At 36.7% G+C, this 24973-nt stretch overlaps 1 protein-coding gene and 1 long non-coding RNA gene across 3 annotated transcripts in view; both read left to right on the top strand.

The window, feature by feature from the left end:
- LOC123531898 (uncharacterized) overlaps positions 1-2737 on the top strand; it is a 35682-nt gene extending 32945 nt beyond the window's left edge. For both annotated transcript variants that reach the window (XR_008366237.1, XR_008366236.1), the window contains exons 11-13: positions 703-807; positions 1437-1548; positions 2047-2737. This is a non-coding gene — a long non-coding RNA (uncharacterized LOC123531898). The remainder of the gene's footprint in view (positions 1-702; positions 808-1436; positions 1549-2046) is intronic.
- Positions 2738-2794: 57 nt separating this feature from the next.
- Positions 2795-12463, top strand: LOC123544905 (uncharacterized; the record flags this gene model as incomplete). The annotated part of the gene is made up of 6 exons (XM_053518358.1): positions 2795-2861; positions 5806-5874; positions 9195-9364; positions 10389-10561; positions 10993-11168; positions 11738-12463. Coding segments are annotated over 6 exons (708 nt in total), but the record flags the coding sequence as incomplete, so codon positions are not given.
- Positions 12464-24973: the final 12510 nt, after the last annotated feature.

The raw sequence follows: 24973 nt of genomic DNA, 5'->3' as shown, positions 1-24973 counted from the left end.
ACACTCTAGAGTCCACAGTTGTAACACAAACTTTTTGAAACTTAATCAGAATGTTTGAATAGACGATCTTTAGGTTAGTTTTGAAAGTAGGTCATGTGGGGTTAAAAACTAGGTCAGTAGTCCAGATCAAAGGAAAATGTTGTTAACTTTCAAAATTCCACGGTTTAAGTTTGAAACTCTGAGAACTGGTCAGCCTGTTTTTCTTGATGACTTCTAATTCAAGTTCGAATCTTGATCACAGGGGTCAGAAATTAGGTCACCCGGACAAATCAATGGAAAAACTTGTTAACAGTCTAAAGGCCACAACTGTGACCCAGTCTTTATGAAACTTGGTCAGAATGTTTGTATAGATGATCTCTGGGTCAAGTTTGAAACTGGGTCATGTAAGGTCAAAAACTAGATCAGTAGGCCAGATCAACTCTGATGAGGGATATAGAGCCATCATGGCCCTCTTGTTTGAAGTGTGAGACTACTTTGCATGATGCAAAATTAGTGTGTAAGGGAAAGGAGTTTTCTTAAATACTCCTTTGTTTTATTTTCTCAGCTGTTTTACAATAGAAAACACTGACATGTGTGTCCTCATATACATTTCTCTGACCAGTAAAACAAAATATAGCATGACTTTATGATTTTTTATGAAAATGTGTTTTAAATACTTGCACTGAGTCACTCTTGTAGTGTTAAATATCTGATATTTTTCAGTAACTGCAGTCTCAGATATTTGAAGGCTTGGAAGAAGATGATTTCAGTTTTGGAAGCGACACATTCCAGCCAAGGAAGAGTGTTAAGAAACTGACAATTAAAAAGGTGGGACAATATTCAAGTAACCCGAGCAGAGCCTCATCTATGAGTGGTGAACCACCAAACATAAGGGAAGAAGAGAATTAGTTTGTATTTTGTCTCCAAGTTATGCTAACAACTGGAAAAGGATTTTATCCATAAAAAGGGATCAAATAAAAAAAAGAGGAGCATATGTGGTCAAATGGTTGTGTCTAAAATCTCTTGCCCTGTCTTAATGTGAGTGCAGACTATCTTATGTAAGCAATCCAGCTTGTGTACAGAAGCTTGGTGATTCTGCCCAAGGTCCCGACCATGCCACTGGACCTCCACCATCAAAAGCTGGAAAAGTCACCATTTGAACTAATTTGTGTTGGTGTTGCTCTAAACCAAACAAACACAAAACTCAAAGGTGAACATGCACATTAACGATACCATTTGTTTTCATAAATCCTTGTGAAATCTGGTTGGTGATTGTCAGTTTTCCTTCAGTCCAGCTGATTATTCAAGGATGCAAATCTTCATATGCAGAATTTCCTCAGCTGAGAAGTTTTGATGTTACAAAGTTTATTGAATTTCAGCAATTTGTTTAGTACAAGCATGCATAAATGCCTTAATTTAGTCAGATTTATTAAATGTGGACCTTGTATTTTGTTAAGGTCCTCTCCTGTTGCATACCATGAACAGAAGACAGGAGGCTGATGTTCCAGAAACTGAGAATATCATCAGAAGTAAAGGCATCTCTGATCAGATGGATACACCAGATAGAAGGTTAAGTTTAGAATAAAGCTGCTGTATATAAATGTATTACTGAAATATAATTGAAATAAAATGGCATCAGGGGAAAATAAAGAATAATATAAAATTGTTTAATTTTGCTGGCGTAAGATTACTGTTTTGGTTTAAACAGCTTTGTGGAGACAAAGGTTTGTAAATTTAGTAGCATAAGGGTTAAAAAAAACATAGTTGGGAAGATCAGCTTACTTTGATTATGGGCTCCACTGCTGTTACTTCAAGCCTTGTTGGAAATAGGAGTGTTTGCTAGCTCTACCCCTTTGTCTACCACTTATGCCTTAAGATGTTTTAATAATTATGGTTCATTTACCAGTGATAAGTGACCTTTGCATCAAATGTGATCTTAGACCAAAGCATTCTCTAGTTATTTGGAAAGAAAAGTTCTACTGTTCGATATCACTGTGATCTTGACAGACTGATCTCAAAATAAATAAAAATACTGTTATGTTAATCTTACTTATTGATATTTTACAGAGTCCTGAGAAGTTGAAGGCAATGACAAGATAAGATAAGAAGAGAATTCTCTTAAAGCCAGTGCCATGTTTATTGACAGGGTATTGGGTGTTTGAGTATATTGCTGTACTATTTTGAAGATGTGTTTATTACTTTTACTGATGTACATTTCTGTTAGAAATCTCACTAAGGGTATTACTTTAACTACTTGTAGCCTTCTATATTCCTCTAAAGTTACTAAAATTACACAATAACTAAGCTGGCTTACAAAAGAAGGTTATATCCTTGAGTTGGCTTATGCCTGAAACAATGACCCAATCTTCCTTCACCACTATCAAAAATGGAATGTTGCTATATGACCTAAAACATGTCAGTGATTGAACACAACAAAAAAAAAAACCCAAAACAAATAAACTAACTTTCTTTTTTTGGTCAAGAGGGAGAGCAACCAAAAATTTATACTATGCAAGTCTGACTTATGATTTGTGTTTTACAAAACATTTTTTCTCTCTCAACCTTAGTGTGTTTGGACAAGTTGTCAAAGGGAAATGTATCATTCGGAGTTCAAGTTTAAAAATTAAAGAACTTCTGAATCGCCATTAAGTTCTGCAAAAATACTGAACTGGTAGATGTACATATGACTTAGAAATAGACAGGTTTCTAAAGTTTTTAAGAATCCCTCTTTAGTATGGTTAAGAACTGATATTTGCTCTTTACAGGTGAAATATTTCTTAAAGTATGGTCTGGTTGATGACTCGGATGAGGAAGATATACCGTAACAGGACAAGAAACGTTTATTGGTACATCTGGCACAGCAGCAACAGGTAGCTGTACAGGTTGGTAACTAGTGACTGTTGATAGAGGGATGTCCTTGTGGAAACTGGGCAGAATTTCTTGGTTAAAACTAAGGAAAATACTGATGGACTCATCCATCAGACTTATTTTCTGAGGCCCTGGGTTCTAGTCCTGGTACCGCTGCACATTTTTCTCACCCTGTGACATAACATAAACTGGTTACTATCTGTAAAGATAAAGGGAGGGCTCCTAAACTACATGAATTAGGGAAATTGTCAGCAAATCAGTCTTACAAAATTGTGCAGATTAATATGAAGGCAATGCATGTATTTTATAGAAACTTTTGCTGCAGTGAGGGAGAATGTAAAAAAATGGTGTAAAGGCTAAACACTAACATTTTAGAATAGGTAAATCTTATTTTGATAAAACAGATAGAGTTAAACATGAGCAGGATTTAGTGTTTTTCTTTGAAGACATAATTACAGACAGTGAAAGAATTCTTCATCATAAATAATCCAATTTCAAGGTCTCTCAATGGGGAACCACTGCATTAGCAAGAAACTTAGGTGCGTTTGGGAAAGCAATAATTAAATCTCAGTCTCTCAATGGGGAACCACTGACTTGATATTTGAAGGATGCACTGGTACTGTAAGAACAAGTTCCAGTTGTGAATTGTTAATATCAAAGACCTCACATTATGGGGAATTCATGAATTAGCAGGGGACCTAGTTACTGTGAAAACTGAGGTTCCAACAGCAGAGAACCATAATCAGATATCATAGGCCACGTGAAAGGATTAAGTGAAAAAGTAGAGAGTTAAGATGAGTTAAATGAGTTTTTAGCTCAAGGGGAGCTATCCTACTCACCCCGGCGTCGGCGTGAGCATGAGCGTCACACAAATGTTAAGTTTGCATACCACCCCAAATATTTTCAAAGTCCATTGAGATATTGCTTTGATATTTTGCATACTTGTTGACCATCATGACCCCAGTCTGTAAAAAGGAGGAGGCAACTCTATCAAGCATTTTGACTGAATTATGGCCCCTTTTCGACTTAGAATATGCTTATTGTAATGTTAAAGTTTTACTCATAGCTTATATTATACTATCAAGCACTGAGAATAGTCGAGCACGCTGTCCACTGACAGCTCTTGTTGTCAAGCCAGCTTGCAGGTAGCTCGATATAAGCATCCCTTTTGGCGGGTTGGTGTATGTGTGTGCATCCATGCGTCCTTCTGAATTTGTCCAGACCATAAATTATCATGCATGGACCAATCTTGTTTATATTTGGCATGAATCTTTACCTCAGTGAGAAAGAGGTTCATGTGCAAAGCCCATGTTCCTATCTTAAAGGTCAAGGTCACAGCTGGACAGGGATCATCCTAGGTCAAAATTTTAGGGAGAAGTGACTTCTCCCTCCGCAGAATTTAGGGAGAAGTTGAGGAATTTAAGAAGAAGAATCGGCATAGCATTCAGTTTCCTGCCTATATATATCCACTTTCTGTGGGTCTAGCTGTAACTTATAAACAGTAATTATTTAAGGAAATTGATTTTTGCATTATCATTTTCATGAATTTCTAAATAAAGTATAAACTTAGCTATGAAAAAGTCGTCTTAAATTTTTATCCGAAATTTACATGTCCGAAACTCGTAATTTAACAGGTGCACGATCAAAACGCCATATTTCGAGCCTCGTGCTTTTATAAATCCTGATTTTTGCATCAATTTGTTCGGATTTATACATTTAAGTCATTTATTTTTTCGAAAATAATACCAAACTCGTAGGTAATGGCGATCTTTTTACAATATTTTGTACGGCAGTTCTGACGTCCGCGAAATCATTTTTTATCCACAGTACCCAAGCAATTCATTTACAGAAATTGACCGTAATCATGGTAATTGAAATAAATTTTGAAGTAATCTTTAATAAAATGAAAGAATAATATGCAATTGTTGCATAACAGCATGCTCTCGTTAAGTTTACCGGCTTTTTACACGCCGACTGAAAATTTTCAAAATGGTGGCGGGTTACAGTATTATTGATTGACACTGTGAGATATTAATGCTACGATTGGCTGAAGTTTGACAGGCGAGTAGGCAGGGTTGACTATGGATTTATCGATAATTTAACCTAGAATATGCATAAAGTTTTACAACTTTAAGTAAGCAGATAATAACTCGCTGAAAAACTCGGCGATTTGGATTTCGCCCGGAGGCGATAATTAGGCAAAGTGGCCGACTTTAAAGCAACGATATCGCTCAAATCGCTTGTAGGATGATCCCTGCTGGAGATCAAAGGTCAAATTGAAGTTTGTCCGAGCATTTCTTTTTCATGCATGGTGGGATTTTGATGTAACTTGGCATGAATGTACACCATTATGAGATTGAGTGTCATGCGCAAGAATCAGGATCCTAGGTCTAAGGTCAAGGTCACACCCAGAGGCCACATGTGCTGGCTTGCTTGACATTCTGCCCATGGGCATGCAGCATCTAGTTTAGTAAAGAATAATGGGAACAATTCTTTTTTGATTGAGGTATGGTAACAAGCTAGTAGGCCTTTGCAGAGGTAGTGACCTAATTAGTAGCAATGGTGTTTGAAAATTATATTCCAATGTGATAAAAGAAAAGTAAGGTATGAGAGACCATGCAGGGAGAGTTAGTAAGTTATCAGATGTGCCCTCGTGATATAATCCCTTCGCATCTGAACTCCAAACAATGATTTATTCAACGACAAATCACTGGATGAGATATATTATTTCTTAAACAATAGCTAATTTTAAAACAAAATGATCCAATAAGTTTAAGCAGGGTTTATTATAAAATTTCACGTGTAGACTAACTGGTAACATGCGTAGAAAAAGTATCTTCTGAGTTAGTCACACAGTAAATATAGGAGAAATGTAGCTGTAATTTTTTTCAGATTCATAGTTATTATCCTAACTTACAGCCCATTTGTTTCTTGATTAATGGGATTTTGGCATTGCAGGTGAACAATGTAACCAAGCCAGAGCCAAGTGTTCTTGTGAGTGTGATTGCGGAGGGACAGACACTAACAGTAAGCACTTTTATTTCTCCATATTACTTGTAAAATAGTGTAAACTGGTCTAACTTAAAAACATTAAATTTATGCTTGTATTGGAACTCTTTTTAGCTCACCTGTCACATAGTGACAAGGTGAGCTTTTGTGATCACCCTTTGTCCGTCGTCTGTGCGTCCGTCAACAATTTCTTGTTGGCATGACAGTGGTTCCATGATTTTATTTTAACCAAACTTGCACACAACTTGTATCACAATAAGATCTCGGTTCCTTTCTTGAACTGGTCAGATTCCGTCATGGGTTTTAGAGTTACGGCCCCTGAAAGGGCCAGAATTAGCAATTTTGACCTTGTCTGCACAATAGCAGCTTCATTTATGACATGAATTTAATTAAACTTGCACAAAACTTGTATCACCATAAGATCTCGGTTCTTTTCTTGAACTGGCCAGATCCCAGTATGGGTTCCAAAGTTATGGGCCCTGAAAGGGCCAAAATTAGCTATTTTGACCTTGTCTGCACAATAGCAGCTTCATTTATGATTTGATTTTAACCAAACTTGCACACAACTTGTATCACTACAAGATCTTGGTTTACTGGCCAGTTTCCATTATGGGTTCCAGAGTTATGGCCCCTGATAGGCCCAAAATTAGCTGTTTTGGCCTTATCTGCACAATAGCAGCTTCATTTATGATTTGAATTTAATTAAACTTGCACAAAACTTGTGTCACCATAAGATCTTGGTTCCTTTCTTGAACCGGCCAGATCCCATAATAGGTTCCAAAGTTATGGCCCCTGAAAGGGCCAAAATTAGCTATTTTGACCTTGTCTGCACAATAGCAGCTTCATTTATGATTTGATTTTAACCAAACTTGCACACAACTTGTATCACCATTATGCCCATAAGATCTTGATTCCTTTTTATACACCCGAAGGGACATATTCTGTTATCACCTCGGTGTCCGTCTGTCTGTCTGTCTGTTGGTTAGCAATTTCCCTTCCGCTCTGTAACTTTTGAACCCCTTGAAGGATTTCAAAGAAACCTGACACAAATGTTCACCTCATCGGAACAATGTGCAGAGCACATGTTTCGGATGGCTCACTTCAAGGTCAAGGTCACACTTAGGGGTCAAAGGTCATATGAATTTGTTTTGTGTGTATGTTGCTCTGCATTTGCATTGCATTTCGGTGTTGTTGGTTTTTATTTGGCAGATCCTTACTTTGTTCACTTACAATAATTTTTTTTTATCACTTCCCTTTTATGTTAATATAAATGGCTTATTTTTTTAGCTCACCTGAGCCAAAGGCTCATGGTGAGCTATTGTGACCGCTCAATGTCCGGGGTCCGTCGTGCGTTGTCCGTCCATCAATATTTCCTAAAAAAATCTTCTTGAAAACCACTGGGCAGAATTACACCAGACTTCACAGGAATGATCCTTTGGTAGACCCCTTTCAAAAATGTTCAAAGAATTGAATTCCATGCAGAACTCTGGTTGCCATGGCAACCGAAAGGAAAAACTTTAAAAATCTTCTTGTCCAAAACCACAGGGCCTAGGGCTTTGATACATGGTGTGTAGCATCATCTAGTGGTCCTCTACCAAAATTGTTCAAATTATCCCCCTAGGGTCAAATATGGCCCGCCCCAGGGGTCACATGGTTTATATAGACTTATATAGGGAAAACTTTGAAAATCTTCTTGTACAAAACCACGTGGCCAAGGGCTTTGATATTTGGTATGTTGCATCATCTAGTGGTCCTCTACCAAGATTGTTCAAATTATCCCCCTAGGGTCAAATATGGCCCTGCCCCGGGGGTCACATGGTTTATATAGAGTTATATAGGGAAATCTTTGAAAATCTTCTTGTACAAAACCACACGGCCTAGGGCTTTGATATTTGATATGTAGTATCATCTAGTGGTCCTCTACCAAGATTGTTCAGATTATCCCCCTAGGGTCAAATATGCCCCTGCCCCAGGGTCGCAAGTTTACATAGACTTATATAGGAAAAAAAGTTAAAAAATCCTCTTGTCTGAAACCACAACTCTTAGACCTTTGATATTTGGTTTGTAACATTGTCTTATGGTCCTCAACCAAAATTGTTCAAATTGTACCCCTGGGGTGAAAAGAGGCCCTGCCCTGGGGGTCCCAAGTTTTATATAGACTTATATAGGAAAAAGCTTTAAAAATCTTCTTGTCAGAAATCATACGACCTAGGCTTTTGATATTTGGTATGATGCATTGTCTAGTAGTCCTCTACCAAAATTATTCAAATTATGCCCCTGGGGTTAAAAGAGGCCCCACCCTGGGGTCACTTAGTTATTATGTGAGTTATATAGGAAAAATACTTAAAAAATCATCTGATCTTATTTCCAAGACTATTTAATTATAATTACCTGATGACCCCAAGTAATATGATGTCACTTGATTGTGACCTTGACTTACTGACCTACTTACTTGTTTTTTAAGACACAGCCTTGAAATTTTGATGACTTACACAGTTTTGCACACAAATCGTAAAACTGAATTTTATGGACCATGAATGTTATCTACTGACTTTCTTAATATTTTATTATCAGTTTGACATTTGAAACATGTAGCTCATATTACTCAGGTGAGCGATCCAGGGTCATCATGACCCTCTTGTTTCTTTTTGGTTAAAGCAATGGTACTCAGGTGAGCGATATAGGGCCATCATGGCCCTCTTGTTTTGTTTATTTAGTATCCTTACAGTTCCATTTATTCAGTTTAGAATTTCATATTCGTAGAAAGAATTAATTAGCTATTTACCCTCCTAGCAACTTGTTTCAATATAAAATGTATCAAATCAACACCGCAGAGGCTTTGTAGACAGTTTTGTAAAAGTATGAACTTGGGAACTAAATTAAAGAAAACATTCATTATAATCTGGGGGTTCCTGAAAGAATAAAATGTTGGAATTCTGAAACATCTCGAAGTATTGGTGAGTATACAGTCCCTTTTATTTTCGACATTGAAATCTAAACTAAAGGAGGCAACGTGTGTACGTGTGCATTACAGGCTTAGTCTTGAAAAATGTAAATTAGAGTTGTATGATCCACATAATCCTTTTAGGTTTTACAAGTATATGTTTGTCATGTACGGGTAAAATGTATACACATTGCTGATGTTTGTCACTTAAGACATTCATGTAAATAGATTATTAAATCATATGTGTATCTGAATTAACCAATACATTTTGGTTGAATATCATTGTGTTGATACGGCTTTCCCCGTTTGTTATGTTGTTAGAATTATTATGTTAAAGTATGTTTTAAAAAAATATATATAATGCAATGAACTAACTGGAAACTGCCAATAACAGACATATGGTTTCGAACAACAACTGGTATTGGCAAAGACTCTGTGAAAGCATGGACAACTGGAGATGGGGCAACGAACGATGTAGGATGCCGAAATGTCAGGAAAGATGGTTGCACACTTCACTACAGAGATCCACGGATAGACACGTGGTCTGAACAGAAAATTTCAAAGGTTTCTAAAAGTAATTTTCTTGTCATTTAGTGCAATTTTAAAAAGCAACCAACCTTGCAGAAAAAGTCAAGTTACAGAATGGAAATAACATCAAAGTTGCCATTAACAATTACTGTTGCCTTTAATAATTTGTATTAAACTTATTTAAAAAAAAGCTAAATACAAAATCATAATTGAACAATTACCAGATCTATTTACAATTTATACATTTGCTTTATATCATCTAATGTTACCAGTTACTTTTCTAAATTAGATACATAGACTCCAGTTACCATACATACAGTTGCCTACATATTTAGTAAAAAGACACGTCTTAATACACGCCCACAGTGATAAATGAATGCAATTATTGTTACAGCAAAACATTAACATATCATATATTTAATTAAAATATGTAGTCCAAACCTTTCTAAAACATAGTTCAGGTTGTCCTAAAACGTGAGCCGAGCAACTATTTCTATGCCTTTGCTTCAATTTTCCAAGCATTTTCTTATGGAAAATCTACCAAGATTCATTCTGATTTGTTAACAACCCTATATTTATATAGTGGAAACTGCTAGCCAATTTGAAAAAACAATGCAATTTAGAAAATCAATGGTGTTTTGATTGCATTGTTTACAGAAGTATGTTTTATGTGATCCTCTTCTAAATTTGTCCAAGTCATTTTGATTTGTCAACAAATATGGTATCCCGGGTATGGTGCTTGTTTATCACAATCTTGCCAGGATACAGTGAAACATTCTCCTCTGTATCAGCATTCCCAGTTTCCACAGAAATGTTTCTTGCAAGACTGTCTACCCTAATTGTTCAAGCAGTTGTTGGGAAAATAAGGCCACCAGAGGATAGGGCTCTTTTCCTCTATAAGTATTGGTAGATATTGGAATAAATGATTATTCAATAGACCGTTTCACAATATTTGATTTGCAGAAAACAAGGCTTGTAAGTGGGCATGGCTAATTTCAAAGTCATATGTGTTTTTATACCTTTTTGAGCTGAGTGAGCTAGATCATCATGTTTATTTAAGGTCCGATATTCAATCTACAAAGATGGACAAGAGGTTGCCTGGGTGTTGTTCAATGCTGTTGATAGCACGATGGATAACTGGTTTGACAAGAGCAGAGTAATTGATTCTAGTTACACAGATCTTACATCTTCGGCGAAATACAACTTTTTTGCCATAAACGACCCAAGCTCTGTGTAAGAAACATAAATATCATAAAACCAATTAAAAAATTATGATTTCATAGATAAAAAGTGTGCGAATAGCTAAACTTGCAAATAAAATCTTTCTCTTCATCCTGATCGTTAATAGTTTTAACTTCAACTCAATTCATTTTAGAACTTTTAAAACTTTATATTACCATAAACTCTGGAATTGTTGTGATGAAACCAAAATTAATTCTTGTTAAACAAAACATGTGATAGCAGTAACTTTGAATTGTAGAACAAGGTTATCATTTTAAACTGTAGTATGCAGTACTCAAATCACAATGGGTTTTCTAGAAACAGACTGAGTCAATACCACAAAAGACCATCATTTGCTGAATGTTTCAGAAAGTTCAATTTTTTCCTAAGCTGCAACTCATATAATGGATCCCTTTTTTGTATAAAGCCACATTTGTTTTCAGACTTCACCTTGTGACAAGACATTGGTATGTCTCTAACAATTTCGCTGGTTGTCCTAACGACGACTACTGGTTTGTAACAATGGAAGGATCAGGAAACTGCGACTACGACAACTTTGCACAGTATCCATATATACTGTATTCATTGAAGCGAACGATGGCAAACACTGGTAATCAAGGTATTGAAATGGGACACCTCTTGTTTACTAGTCGCAATTATATTTGAAATAACACTTAAACCAATAGCTGCTAAAAAAAGATATTTTAAAATGTGTCAAGTGTTGATGATTACATTATTTATCATTACTATTTCTATGGAACCCTCTACAACTGGACATACACAGACAAGACTGTGGTCTCAGACTTTTAAATTGTACATGAATTTTGAAAACCTCATACTGCATAGGAGCTCAGGTTTCATGCTCTTTTTAAGGGCTTACAGCTCTATTTTAAAGTATAAATAGGAACAGTTAAGTGCGGTGTGATAGAAATGTATGACCATTTGAGCTGCGCCATGAGAAAACCAAATTAGTGGCTTTGCGACCAGCATGGATCCAGACCAGCCTGTGCATCCGCATACTCTGGTCTGGATCCATGCTTGTCGCAAAGCCATTATGTTGGTTTTCTCATGGCGCGGCTCATTTGGTTAAATTATCAGCCAGATGCCAGTTTGTTTGAGTTGCGCTTCTCAGTTTAAATAAAGACATGTAATAATTTGAAAACTGAAATAAATTTTTTTATGTTTCAGCAAATTTTGGCTTTGGTGATGTTGCTGTGGTGAGAGTAATACAAGAGATGTGACCCTTTCGACTGACAAAATATATAGGCCTATAGTAGACTGCTTCACATGCTGTTATATATATATATATATATTGAGGAACGTAAATGTACATCTTGTAATGTCCTGGAGGACAAATTTCATTTCTGTCATGGAGTGCAGTTTTTTTCTCATTTACATAAGCAAAATATAAGAAAATACTTTTGGCAAAATCCAAGTAATTATTACTGAAAATGTAACAGAAATCCAAAATCTCTTGATTTACAAGCTTTTCAATTGAGAAACAGGAAGTCACATGAATATTATTGTTAGAAACAACATAGATATTTACACCTAGAAAATTTTATTAAAGATCTCGACCCTTGTCCTTACAATATAATATTTTCTGTCATTGTTATATTGTATTGTGAAAGGCAAAACATTTTCATGTTAATTTGTCTCTCCGACAAAAAGCAATTTCTGCGATTTTGATACATAGTAATTGTGGGTGTTTTTACTTACAGGGTATTAAATCGGAAATGTTTTGCCATCTTGCCATGATTTTGATATAAACTGGTTACATGTATTTATCATGCTATATTCACAGATCTTGTAAGATTTCATGCATAATAAAGCTTCTTCTGCCATATTACAATTAATTGGCTTTTAATGGCTTGACAAAAATATATCACTTAAACTAATAAAATATTAGAAACACTTTTGAAATTATACTTTACTCCATTAAAACACAAACTAAACTTCTATCAATAATATAGACATTAAGCCTGCTGGCGGCAAGTGATTCTGCCTTCGAGGCCAGTGCAGATCAAGACCAGCCTGCTGGCAGCAAGTGATTCTGCCTTCGAGGCCAGTGCAGACCAAGATCATCCTGCACGGACGTTCGCTATTCAGTCAGTAAATTTTCAGTGAATACCCCTTGGAATAATAAGAGGTACTGCCCTAATTATGTCTCCCACCACACAGTGGTGTGGGAAACATATTGATTTACTCCAGTCTGTGTGTCAGTGTGTCTGTCAAAAAGCTTTCCTCACTCTAAGTCGAACATTTCTCATCTGATCTTCACCAAATTTGAACAAAATGTGTTTGACCATAAGACTTCAGCCAAGATTGATAATGAGCCAAATCGGTCAAGGCACTTTGGAGTTACAGCCCTTGAATTACAGAAAAATCTGCCTTTTTACTCTTGTCCGCACTCTTAGTTGAACATTTCTCATCCGATCATCACCTAACTTGAACAAAATGTGTTTGACCATAAGAACTTGGTCAAGTTTGATAACTTTGGCCAGGAACTTTGGAATTATGGCCCTTGAATTACCGAAAATCAGCCTTTTTATTCTTGTCCACGTAATCATTTCTCATCCGATCTTCACCAAAGTTGAACCAAATGTTTGTGACTATAACTCCTTGGCCAAGTTGATTAACTAGCCAAATTGTCCGAGGCATTTCAAAATTATAGCCCTTGAATTACCCAAAATCAGCCTTTTTACTCTTCAAAGGTATATTTGTAGTGAGTAAACAGTAAATAAAGACTGACTTGCTATTTAGATGATTGTCAGTTGTGGAAGACATTGGCTTGTCTCAAAAGCAGCTCTAGTTGAATGATGGATCAGTCAATTTTAGAAATTTAGCAGCATAAAGGTTAAGGTTATATATAACACTTCACGATATCTCTAAATCAGATAAATGAAATCTTATCGAAAAGATTATAACAACATAACTATAGGCCACATAAGGAAATAAAAAATTTAAACCTTAGGAAATGTGGAAGTTCTAAGCACACACTTTAAGACCTGCATTGACTCCATATCAAAGCCAGGAACAGACTTAAATTGTTCTCTTTTATTTAACAACTGTTGGAAATGCACCAATCTATTCGACTGAGCTTGTATCTCCATATTGTTCCAATAGATCAGGTTTGAGGTCTTCAGGTACTACAGAGTTGTATTATGCTATTCCACTGAATGAAAGAAAGTGTTCTAATGATGGAAGTTTTAGTACTGTAGGGCCAAGACTGAGGATTAATACATATGTTACTATATATAGTCACAAAAATGAATGTGTTTTCAGCAGGTCATAGCTTTCACGCATTGATTATCACTTATCAGCCCGGGCTGAAAGCCACCAGGTGAACACATGCAGGTGGAACCAATTGGCACAATAAACGTCATCACAGACAGTGCGCTTTCAACATGATGGTCACAATAAACGTCATCACAGACAGTGCGCTTTCAACATGATGGGCACAATAAACGTCATCACAGACAGTGCGCTTTCAACATGATGGGCACAATAAACGTCATCGCAGACAGTGCGCTTTCAACATGATGGGCACAATAAACGTCATCGCAGACAGTGCGCTTTCAACATGATGGGCACAATAAACGTCATCGCAGACAGTGCGCTTTCAACATGATGGGCACAATAAACGTCATCGCAGACAGTGCGCTTTCAACATGATGGGCACAATAAACGTCATCACAGACAGTGCGCTTTCAACATGATTGGCACAATAAACGTCATCACAGACAGTGCACTTTCAACATGATGGGCGAGTGTATATTGTTCATTTTAATGTTTTTATTAAAGACCCATCACAACCTAGTGACCTACTTTTTCCTCCCACATGAACTTCATGGAAATCATTCTTGTAATACGGGTATTATACAGCTATTCTACAAGATGACAGGTGGTCAATTCAGGCCCTCCCTGAATTAATGTCTTTTTCACAACTTCATCTGCAAACTTATTCAGTCATTCCCTTTACATTGATTATAAGTACTTGTATCTTATACTGTAGAAACAAAGCATGCTCTAAAAATGTAAACAAAACAAGAGGGCCATGATGGCCCTATATTGCTCACCTGACTACCTTGGCTGTTAATGATAAGATCAAGTTTTGACATAGATCACATTGGCATACACTATAAATATCATCAGGACAGATATTTTCTTGCAACAGTCCCTTTTGACCTATGGATCACGTACTAGTCGGGGCCAATCTCCATAATAAGTCTGAGGGTCCTAGGCTCAAATGATGCATTTTTGTACTAGCATGACTATTCCTTAACCTGGAAGACTTAAATAACATTTAAAACCAATCTCATTAGATGCTGATGAGGTATATTCATTTACATAAAGGGAGGTAATTTGTCATAAATTCAGTCAAAAGCTAACTACCCTGATTGTCCAAGACCATCTGATGGCATAAATGACATTTCAAATCAGTATCTTCATTGTTTACTGAGATACACCCATTTATATTTGAAACAAAGAGGTAATTTGACATAAATCAGTCCATAGTTATCTACCCTGATTGTCTCAGTCAAACTTCTGACAATAATGAAATTTGAAATGAGTCCTATAAATACTTACTGAGATAAATCCATTTTTATTAAATTTAGGGGAGGTAATCATGCATTGGTATATGCATGTATAAGATACAGAGTACAAGCCTTTACAACAATATATTAGAAAAATAACTAAAAGTAGAAATTTCTCACCATGGAAGACATAAATAACGTTTCAAACCAATCTCATTTGAAGCTGCTAGGTATATTCATTTACATAAAAAAATAAATGGAGGTAATTTGTCATAAATTCAGTCAATATGTATCTTCACTGATCGTCCAAGTCCATCTGATGGCATAAATGAAATTTCAGATCAGTGTCTTCATTAGTTACGGAGATATACAAATTTTAATTTGAAATAAAGGGAGGTAATTTGACAAAATCAGTCCATACTTATCTACCCTGATTGTCTGAGTCCAACTGATGACAATAATGAAATTTCAAATGAGTCCTGTAAGTACTTACTGATATAAATCCATTTTGATTAAAATCAGGGGAGGTAATCATATATATAACAAGACAGCCATAATGGCCCTACATCGCTCACCTGTTATCATTGCACTTAAGGACAAGAAGGTCAAAAAATCATAATCAAGATCAATCAGAAGAATTATGAGAAAATATAGTTGAAATTTTCTAAAAGTTACTTCAAATAAAATTATTTTCAAATCAGGCCAGTAGTTTCATGCCCGAAGGATTACATCAGAGGAGGATAGGAGCAAAATTTTGACTGATGAAGCCCAAAAGGCCAGGAACAACAAAGGGAAGAAATTAAAAATAAATCTAAGTCCTCAGAAAAAATATCTAAGTCCAAAGGACAGGAACAACAAAGAGAAGAAATTTAACCAAAAAAAAAAAAAAAAGAAAAAAAAATCCTTACAAGGTACAGATATGTCAAAATACACCAAAAAATTGGAGGTACCATCCAGGTGCCCCCACCTAGGTCAAGTACATTTTAACATACATGTTTCACAAACTTTTTTTTTTGTTGAGTAAGTCTGGACAAGAAGTCTGGTCTTGTGTAATGAAAAAACTTAAAAAACAAAATAAGTCAGGATCCATAACTCCTACAAAACTGAATGAATCTGGACGCGAAACCCCATGTGCACAACTGCACATGCTGACCAGCATTCCTGTAAACTCCGGTGACTCTAGGTCAAATACTTTTGGAGATACGTGCGACACAAAATTAAAATGACCAATTTTTTACTAAGTCAGGGGCCATAACTCCTACAGGACTGAATGAATCCAGATGCAAAACCCCAGGTGCACAACTACACATGCTGACCAACATTCCTGTAAAGTTTTGTGACTCTGTCAAATACTTTTGGAGCTAGGGCTAAGGCGCGACACAACACTAAAATGACCAATTTTTACAAAGTCAGGGGCCATAACTCCTACATGACTGAATGAATCCAGAAGCGAAACCCCAGGTGCACAACTGCACATGCTGACCAACATTCCTGTAAAGTTTTGTGACTCTATGTCAAATACTTTTGGAGCTAGGTGCGACACAACATTCTCGGAAGGACGGACAGACAAGAGCAAATCTATATGCCCCCACCACTCATGGGGGGTGGGGGGAGGGGGAACACAAAAATATTGTAAGAGAACAAGAGAAGGATCTGCCAAATAAAAACAAGAGCACTGCAATGCAATGCAAATGCAGAGCAATATACACACACCACGTCATTTCGATGAGGTGAACATTTGTGTCAGGTTTCTTTGAAATCCTTCAAGGGATTTAAGAGTTACAGAGTGGAAGGGAAATTGCTAACCAACAGACAGACAGACAGACGAACACCAAAGCGGTAACAATATGTCCCTTTGGGCGTATAAAAAGGAATCGAGATTTTATGATGATACAAGCTGTGGGCAAGTTTGGTTAAAATCAAATCATAAATGAAGCTACTATTGTGCAGAAAAGGTCAAACTAGCTAATTTTGGCCCTTTCAGGAGCCATAACTCTGGAACACATCATGGGATCTGGCCAGTTCAACAAAGGAATCACGATCTTATGGTGACACAAGTCTTGTGCAAGTTTGATTAAATTCAAATCATAAAGGAAGCTGCTATTGTGCAGACAAGGTCAAAATAGCTGATTCTGGCCCTATCAGGGGCAATAACTCTGGAACCCATAATGGAATCTGGCCAGTTCAAGAAAGGAACCATGATCATGTGGCGATACAAGTTGTGTGCAAGTTTGGTTAAAATCAAATCATAAATGAAGCAGCTATTGTGCAGACAAGGTCAAAATAGCTAATTTTGACCCTTTCAGGGGCCATAACTCTGGAACCCATAAAGGAATCTGGCCAGTTCAAGAAAGGAACCATGATCATGTGGTGATACAAGTTGTGTGCAACTTTGGTTAAAATCAAATCATAAATGAGCTGCTATTGTGCAGACAAGGTCAAAATAGCTAATTCTGGCCCTTTCAGGGACCGTTTCTCTGGAACCCATATTGGAATCTGGACAGTTCAAGTTTGGTAAAAATCAAATCATAACTTAAGCTGCTATTGTGCAGACAAGATCAAAATAGCTAATTTTGGCCCTTTAAGGGGCAATAACATTAGAACCCATGATGGGATCTGGCCAGTTTTAGAAAGGAACTGAGATATCATGCCGATTCAAGTTTTGTACAAGTGTGATCAAAATTGCTTGCAAAATGTGGTCTCTATCGTGTTCACAAGAAATTGTTGGCGGATGGACGGATGACGGACGGCAATTACAAAAGCTCATTCTGTCACTATGTGACAGGTGCGCTAAAAATTCCAGAACCTGTGATTGGTTCTGACAGATTCATCATGGAATCCAACAGTTATTGTTGCTGAAGATATTTTGCAAGTTTGTATCTTCTTCTTCAAATCAAACCATTATGAAGTCTCTATATGGCTGCAAAAGCCAAAATAGCAAATTTTAGACTTTAAAGGGGCCATAACTCTGGAACCCATAATGGGATCTGGCCAGTTTTTGAAAGGAACGAAGATATTATGCCGATACAAGTTGTGTGTAAGTTAAGTTTAAAAAAATAAGATAATAAATGAAGATGCTATTGTGCAGACAAGGTAAAAATAGCTAATTCTGGCCATTTCAGGGACCATAACTCTGGAACCTTTAATGGAATCTGGCCAGTTCAAGATAGGAACCAAGATTTTATGGTGAGTCAAGTTGTGTGCAAGCTTGGTAAAAATCAAATCATAAATGAAGCTGCTATTGTGCAGACAAGGTCAAAATTGCTAATTTTGGCCCTTTCAGGGGCCATAACTCTGGAACCCATAATGGGATCTGGCCAGTTCAACAAAAAATCCAAGATCTTATGGTGATACAAGTTGTGCGCAAGTTTGGTTAAAATTAAATCATAAATAAAACCACTATCGTGCAAACAAGAAATTGTTCAGGGACGCACGGACTGACGATGGACGAAGGGTGATCACAAAAGCTCACCTTGTCACTATGTGACAGGTGAGCTAAATATCAGAGTGGGATTAGCATTGCAAGTGTAACAACTTGGTGACATTGACCTTGGGTATAATGGGACCAGCCCCTGCACATATTTTGTTTGTATGCTGGACAATGTTTATGTGAAGTTACAGTAAGATATAAGCAATAGTAAGAAAAACAAGCAAATTCGATGAATTGGTATCCCCCGCCGAAAGGGTTTGTGGTGAGGAATGGTAAAAAGATATATCCGGCAAAAAGTTAAGTATGTTAATAAGAAGCAAATAATTTCATTAGTCAAAATCAATTTAACAGAAAACAAATGTTTAATTAAAGAGTACATAATAAATGTATGATACTTTGATCCTGACTAAAGAATTTATTTTGAATGGGATATGCTTACTGTAATAAGCTCAGCTTTTAAAATTGAATGCAGTTAATTGAAATGTGAGCTTATAGTTTAACTGGAACGAAATATTGTCTTTGAGTGGTTTGGCACCAGGTGTTGCTGTTTAACATGTACATTTGAACTTAAAAGAACAGATGTCCTTAAGAGAACACAGGTAAGATATCTTGAACATGGCTGAGGGCAAGGTTTGTGCAGTCACAACTTAACATATTGAAGGTTTGAACATTTAAAAAAAAAAAAAAAAAAGGAATGGAAATATATATATATGTATAAAGATATATGTATATATTGATTTTTTTAGGGGGTGGGGGTGCAGGGGAATGGGAGAGGAAACAAAATTTCACATGTTGATTATAAATATTGATTGAAAATGAAAATTTAAAGAAAAAAAAAAGGGTAAAAGGGTGATGTTGGTGGTGGGGGGGGGGGAGCAGAGGATGCATGATCAGTGGTGGGCATGACTGGGTGGAGAAGTGAGGTGGGGGAATGGTACAACTTGGAAGGTTTGAAAAAAAATCTAAAATAAGAAATGAAAAAAAAAAATATTTTTTTGGGGAGGGGGTGTGACCAAGGCAAGTGGGTGACCAGGTGTGGGTGCGCAACTTCACATGTTTATAATAAATGTTCACAGAAAAGAATGAAAGAAATTTAATGAAATTCTGCCAAATTGTAAGTTTGTTATGTACAAATATGTGGATTTTTAGACAATTAAAGGGCAATAACTCTGAAGTTACAAAAGAAATCCGTAAAAAATTGTCTGTGCACAACCACATTATAGTGCTCTAAATTCTGTTAAAGTTTCATAGTTCTAGGTCAAATATATCAAAAGTTATGATGCAGAAATTGCCATATCTATAGATCTATAGTACCCTATATAGTTAACACTAGAAAGTTCTAAGGGCCATAACTCTGGTGTTACTTGGGCAATCTGTCTGAAACTTGATGGGCCCCATAACCTCATAGTGGTGAACATGTATATGAAGCTTGTTTGAAAAAACTCTAAAATAAGGATGATTTTTTTTGGGGGGGTGGAGGGGGAGGTGTGTGATCAAGGTAAGGGGGTGACCAGGTGTGGGTACACAACTTCACATGTTTACAATAAATGTTCATGGAAAAGAATGAAAGAAATTTAATGAAATTCTACCAAATGGTAAGTTTGTTATGTACAAATATGTGGATTTTTATACAATTAAAGGGCAATAACTCTTAATTTACAAATAAATCCGAATGAAATTGTGTGTACACAACCACATTATGGTGATCTAAATTCTGTTTAAGTTTCATAGTTCTAGGTCAAATATATCAAAAGTTATGATGCAGAAATTGCCATATTTATAGTACCCTATATAGTTAACACTAGAAACTTCTAAGAGCCATAACTCTGCTGTTACCTGGGCAATCTGACTGAAACTTGACGGGCCGCAAGAACTCATAGTGGTGAACATGTATATGAAGTTTTAAATAAATATTCCCAACCATTTCCTAGATATGGCTCCGGACGGACGGAAAGACGGGCGGAAGGACGGACAACGCCAAAACTATATCCCTCCGACTTTTGTCGGGGGATAAAAAACAAAGGTTGCCGAAAAATACGGAATAGCATCTCTATTCTCCGAAAATATTACTTACAGGGTACTATTTATTTTGTTGGGTATAATGTCACATCAACACAATTATAGATCATATGGCAACTTTCTAGCTTTGATGGTGGAGGAAGACCTCAGGTGCCCCTCTGTGCATTATTTCATCATGAGCGGTCACCAACTTCCCTTTAGCCAGCTGGATGGCTTCCTCACATGAAGAATTCAATGCCCCGAGTGAGGCACGAATCCACATCGATGATGGGGCAAGTCATTTGAAGTCAGCGAAATTAACCACTTGGCTACTGTCCACTTTAAGCTAGATCAACAAAGGCATGGTCTATTAGCAATATATCTCTCGAACTTATTTCCTCTATATATAAGACGTATCAAAATTTATTCGAAATCAGTGACCCTCTCTTCTATTAAACTATGGAATAAACTGGACCAAAATACTCATCATAAAGGAACCATTTTAAACTACCTAATGTACCAAGATATTTTCTAAGTGGTGAAAGAATCTCTTCTGTTTACCATACTCGAATCAAAAACCAATGCAGCAATTTAAATGCAGATCTGTTTAAAAATCACTTAAGACAAAACCTTACATGGGACTGTGATAGTGTTATTGAAGATGCTGAACACTACTGTTTCAAGTATAAACAATTTACTTTACACAGACTTCATTTATATTTGGCTACTTTCATCCTTTGAGTACAGAAAAGCTATTATTTGGAAATGGACAACAAGAAGATGCTGAATATGAATATATTTTCAAAGAGACTCAAAAATTCATCAAACATACGGAAAGATTCAAATATTGATAGAAAATACAGGAATCAATCAGTCATTAATGCAGAGCAATTAAATAACAAGGAGTTGCGTTCAATAAACGCTTGATGCCCCCGGGGGCATCCTTGTCGATACAAAGCAACCCAAGTCCAAAACGAGGTCAAGGTCAAACTGAGGTCAGGTGATGTTTGAAGATGAGGAATGGTCACAGGTTACATCTGTATTAGTATCAATTCATTCTTGTAAGTGGTATTAATGCTAGACGAAACGGTCCCATTTGGTTAACCGAGAGATGGCCCATATAAAGCAACCTAAGTCCAAAATGAGGTCAAGGTCAAGGTCAAACTGAGGTCAGGTGATGTTTGAAGATGAGGAATGGTCACAGGTTACATCTGTATTAGTATCAATTCATTCTTGTAAGCGGTATTGATGCTAGACGAAACGGTCCCATTTGGTTAACCAAGAGATGGCCCATATAAAGCAACCCAAGTCCAAAATGAGGTCAAGGTCAAACTGAGGCCAGGTGATGTCTGAAGATGAGGAATGGTCACAGGTTACATCGGTATTAGTATCAAGTCATTCTAGTAAGGGGTATTGATGCTAGACGAAACGGTCCCATTTGGTTAACCTCGTACGGACGGACGAACGAACAGACGGACGGACAGGACGATCACTATATGCCTCCCGCATCAGTAGATGCCGGGGGCATAAAAAGATAACATGTGGCCAGATCAGGACTTGAACCTGAGACCTTCCTATAACTATGCTCAAAGTCTAGGCTGCTCTTCCATCTGAGCTACCTGGCCAACTTGAAATCTGTTGACAATCTACAAACTTAAGGTATTAGAAGCCTAATAGAGTACCTCCTTTTTGAAGAGTAATCAATGTCTACCGTAAACCTACTTCAACTGGGGGCGTAGGTTCAAGCCCTACTAGGACCAATTTTTTCCCCTTATTTTCCTTTTTCCTAGTAAGATTTTACTTCTTTCAAGACTTATAATTGATTTATTGTACAAAAATGGGAAAAAATTAATTTGATAAGCGATTTCTTGCTCTTCAAAGTGAATTTACTACTTAAACAGAAGGGGTAGAGTTACACATCTTTAAAAATATTATGTTACTTGTGGTAAAAGTTCTCTATTTTGCTTTCACTCTATAGATTACATATCGTGGAAAAAATTTAGGTAGGTTTAACGTCTGCCTTAAGGTTTTTTTTTTAATGAAGTCTGATAGTCTGATGTTTCTTATATTAAAATTAATGGTAAAATGAGTTCTCTGCAAACGTTTTAGATAGTGGCCATCACTTTGAAATTTGTCTCTACTTGAGCTTGAGGAGATACCGTAAGTTATACAAAATTTATAAAAAAAAAACAGCATGGTAAAAGTTGTTTAAAAATTGCAAAACAGTGCAAAACACGGTCACCTACTTAAGAATATACCAAGCAAATGCCGATTTGTAAACATTACTATTAGGCATCTAATACCTTAACATTTTATTATTTTATTTTGTTGACGAATTACAAAATTAACATTTTACTTGAAGTTATAATGTAACAACAAGAGCACCGCCTACGGATGCCATTATGTAAGAAAAGAGTTATACTTCAGAATTTCCAAATACAAAAGGGCCATAATTCTGACAAAATGCAAATCAGAGTTCTGGTTCTTGGCCTACATAGTCAACTAATGATGATAAATAAGTGTGAAAAGTTTCAAAGATGCAGCTATTATAGTTTTTGAGAAAACTCACAATCAAAGTTCACTTCGGTACACAAAGCTATGCATGTGGGCCAAATTTGAAGGCTGTAGCCTAAGAAATGTGAAAGTAGGTCACTAGGTCAAAATGAAGGTCAAATTTTAAAGCCTGTACCTTCAAAAATGTGAAAGTAGGTCACTAGGTCAATAACAAGGTCAAAGTTTGTTTTGGTACACAAACCTTTGCATCTGGTCCAAACTTGAAGGCTACAGAAATGTGAAAGTAGGTCACTAGGTCAAGATCAAGGTCAACTCATGTCAAGGTTCATCTTGGCTCTTAAAACAATACATGTGGTCCAATTTTTAATGATGTAGGTTATAGACTTGAAGACTCTAAGATTTTCCCTATATAAGTCTATATGAACCAAGTGACCCCCGGGGTGGGACCATATTTGACCCTAGAGGGATAATTTGAAAAAACTTGGTAGAGAACCACTAGATGATGCTACATTACAAATATCAAAGCCCTAGTCTTTGTGGTTTGGACAAGAAGATTTTCAAAGTTTTTCCCTACATTAGTCTATGTAAACCATGTGAACCCTAAGGCAGGGCCATATTTGACCCTACGGTAATAATTTGGGCAATCTTAGTAGAGCACCACTACATGATGTCATATACAAAACATCAAAGCCCTAGGACCTGTGGTTTTGGACAAGAGGTTTTTCAAAGTTTTTTTCCTATAAAAGTCTATATAAACCATGTGACCCCTGTGGTGGGGCCATATTCGACCCCAGGGGAACAATCTTAACAATCTTGGTAGAGGACCACTAGATTTTGCTACATACCAATTTGGCAAATATCAAAGCCCTAGGCCCTGTGGTTTTGGATAGAAACTGTTTAACTGTTCCTGGGAAATGTGACCTTGACCTTTTGACCTAATGACCTCAAAATCAATAGGAGATATCTACTGGTCATGACCAACCTCACTAACAATTTTCTTGACAATAAGCCTAAGTGTTCTTGAGTTATTGCTCATAAACAATTTTACTGTTCATGGTCATTGTGACCTTGACCTTTGACATACTGACCTCAAAATCAATAGGGGTCATCTGCTGGTCATGACCAACCTCCCTATTAACATTCATGATCCTAGGCCCAAGAACTCTTGAATTATCATCCGGAAACTGTTCTACTGTTCAGGGTCACTCTGACATTGACTTTTGACATACAGATCTAATAGTCAATAGAGGTCACCTGCTGGTGATGATCAAAGTCCCTATCAACTTGCATGATTCTAGGCCCAAGCGTTCTTGAGTTATCATCTGGAAACGGACTGGTCTACATACCGACCGACGGACAGACATCTGCAAAACAATATACCCCTCCTTCTTTGAAGGGGGGCATAAAAAGGGGCATATCTCTGTCAAAATTCAAATCAAGAGTTATGGGAATTGTTTCTCCTGATGTAGACTTTGATAGTAAATAATTTTTCTATGTTTCAAGTCAATATCTTTGATAGTAACAGAGATATTTGACTTTATCAAACACTTTAACCAATGGCAACGCTGGGGCGAGTCCAATAGCTCCACTTTTTCTTCGAAAAGTCGAGTTAAACAAGAGGGTCATGATGACCCTGGATCGCTCACCAGAGTAATATGTTTCAAATGTCAAACTGATGATTTTTAGAAATTTTTTGGAAAATTTTCCGATGTACAATCAAGTAACCCCTGGGGCAGGGCCAATTTTACCCCGGGGGTCATGATTTGAACAAAGTTTGTAGAAGTCGACTAGGCAATGTTACACATCGAATATCTAAGATCTAGGCCTTCTGGTTTATTTTAAGCAAATTTATGAAGATTTCCCTATGTAAAATCAAGTAACCCCTGGGGCTGGGTCAATTTGACCCTGAGGGGGTCAAGATTTGAACAAATTTTGTAGAGGTCC

This window comes from Mercenaria mercenaria, chromosome 11 (genome assembly GCF_021730395.1).
Source record: "Mercenaria mercenaria strain notata chromosome 11, MADL_Memer_1, whole genome shotgun sequence".
In the NCBI taxonomy this organism is placed as follows: Eukaryota; Metazoa; Mollusca; class Bivalvia; order Venerida; family Veneridae; genus Mercenaria; species Mercenaria mercenaria.
Note: the sequence above shows the minus strand (reverse complement) of the source record. Positions and strands in the feature narration are given on the sequence as shown.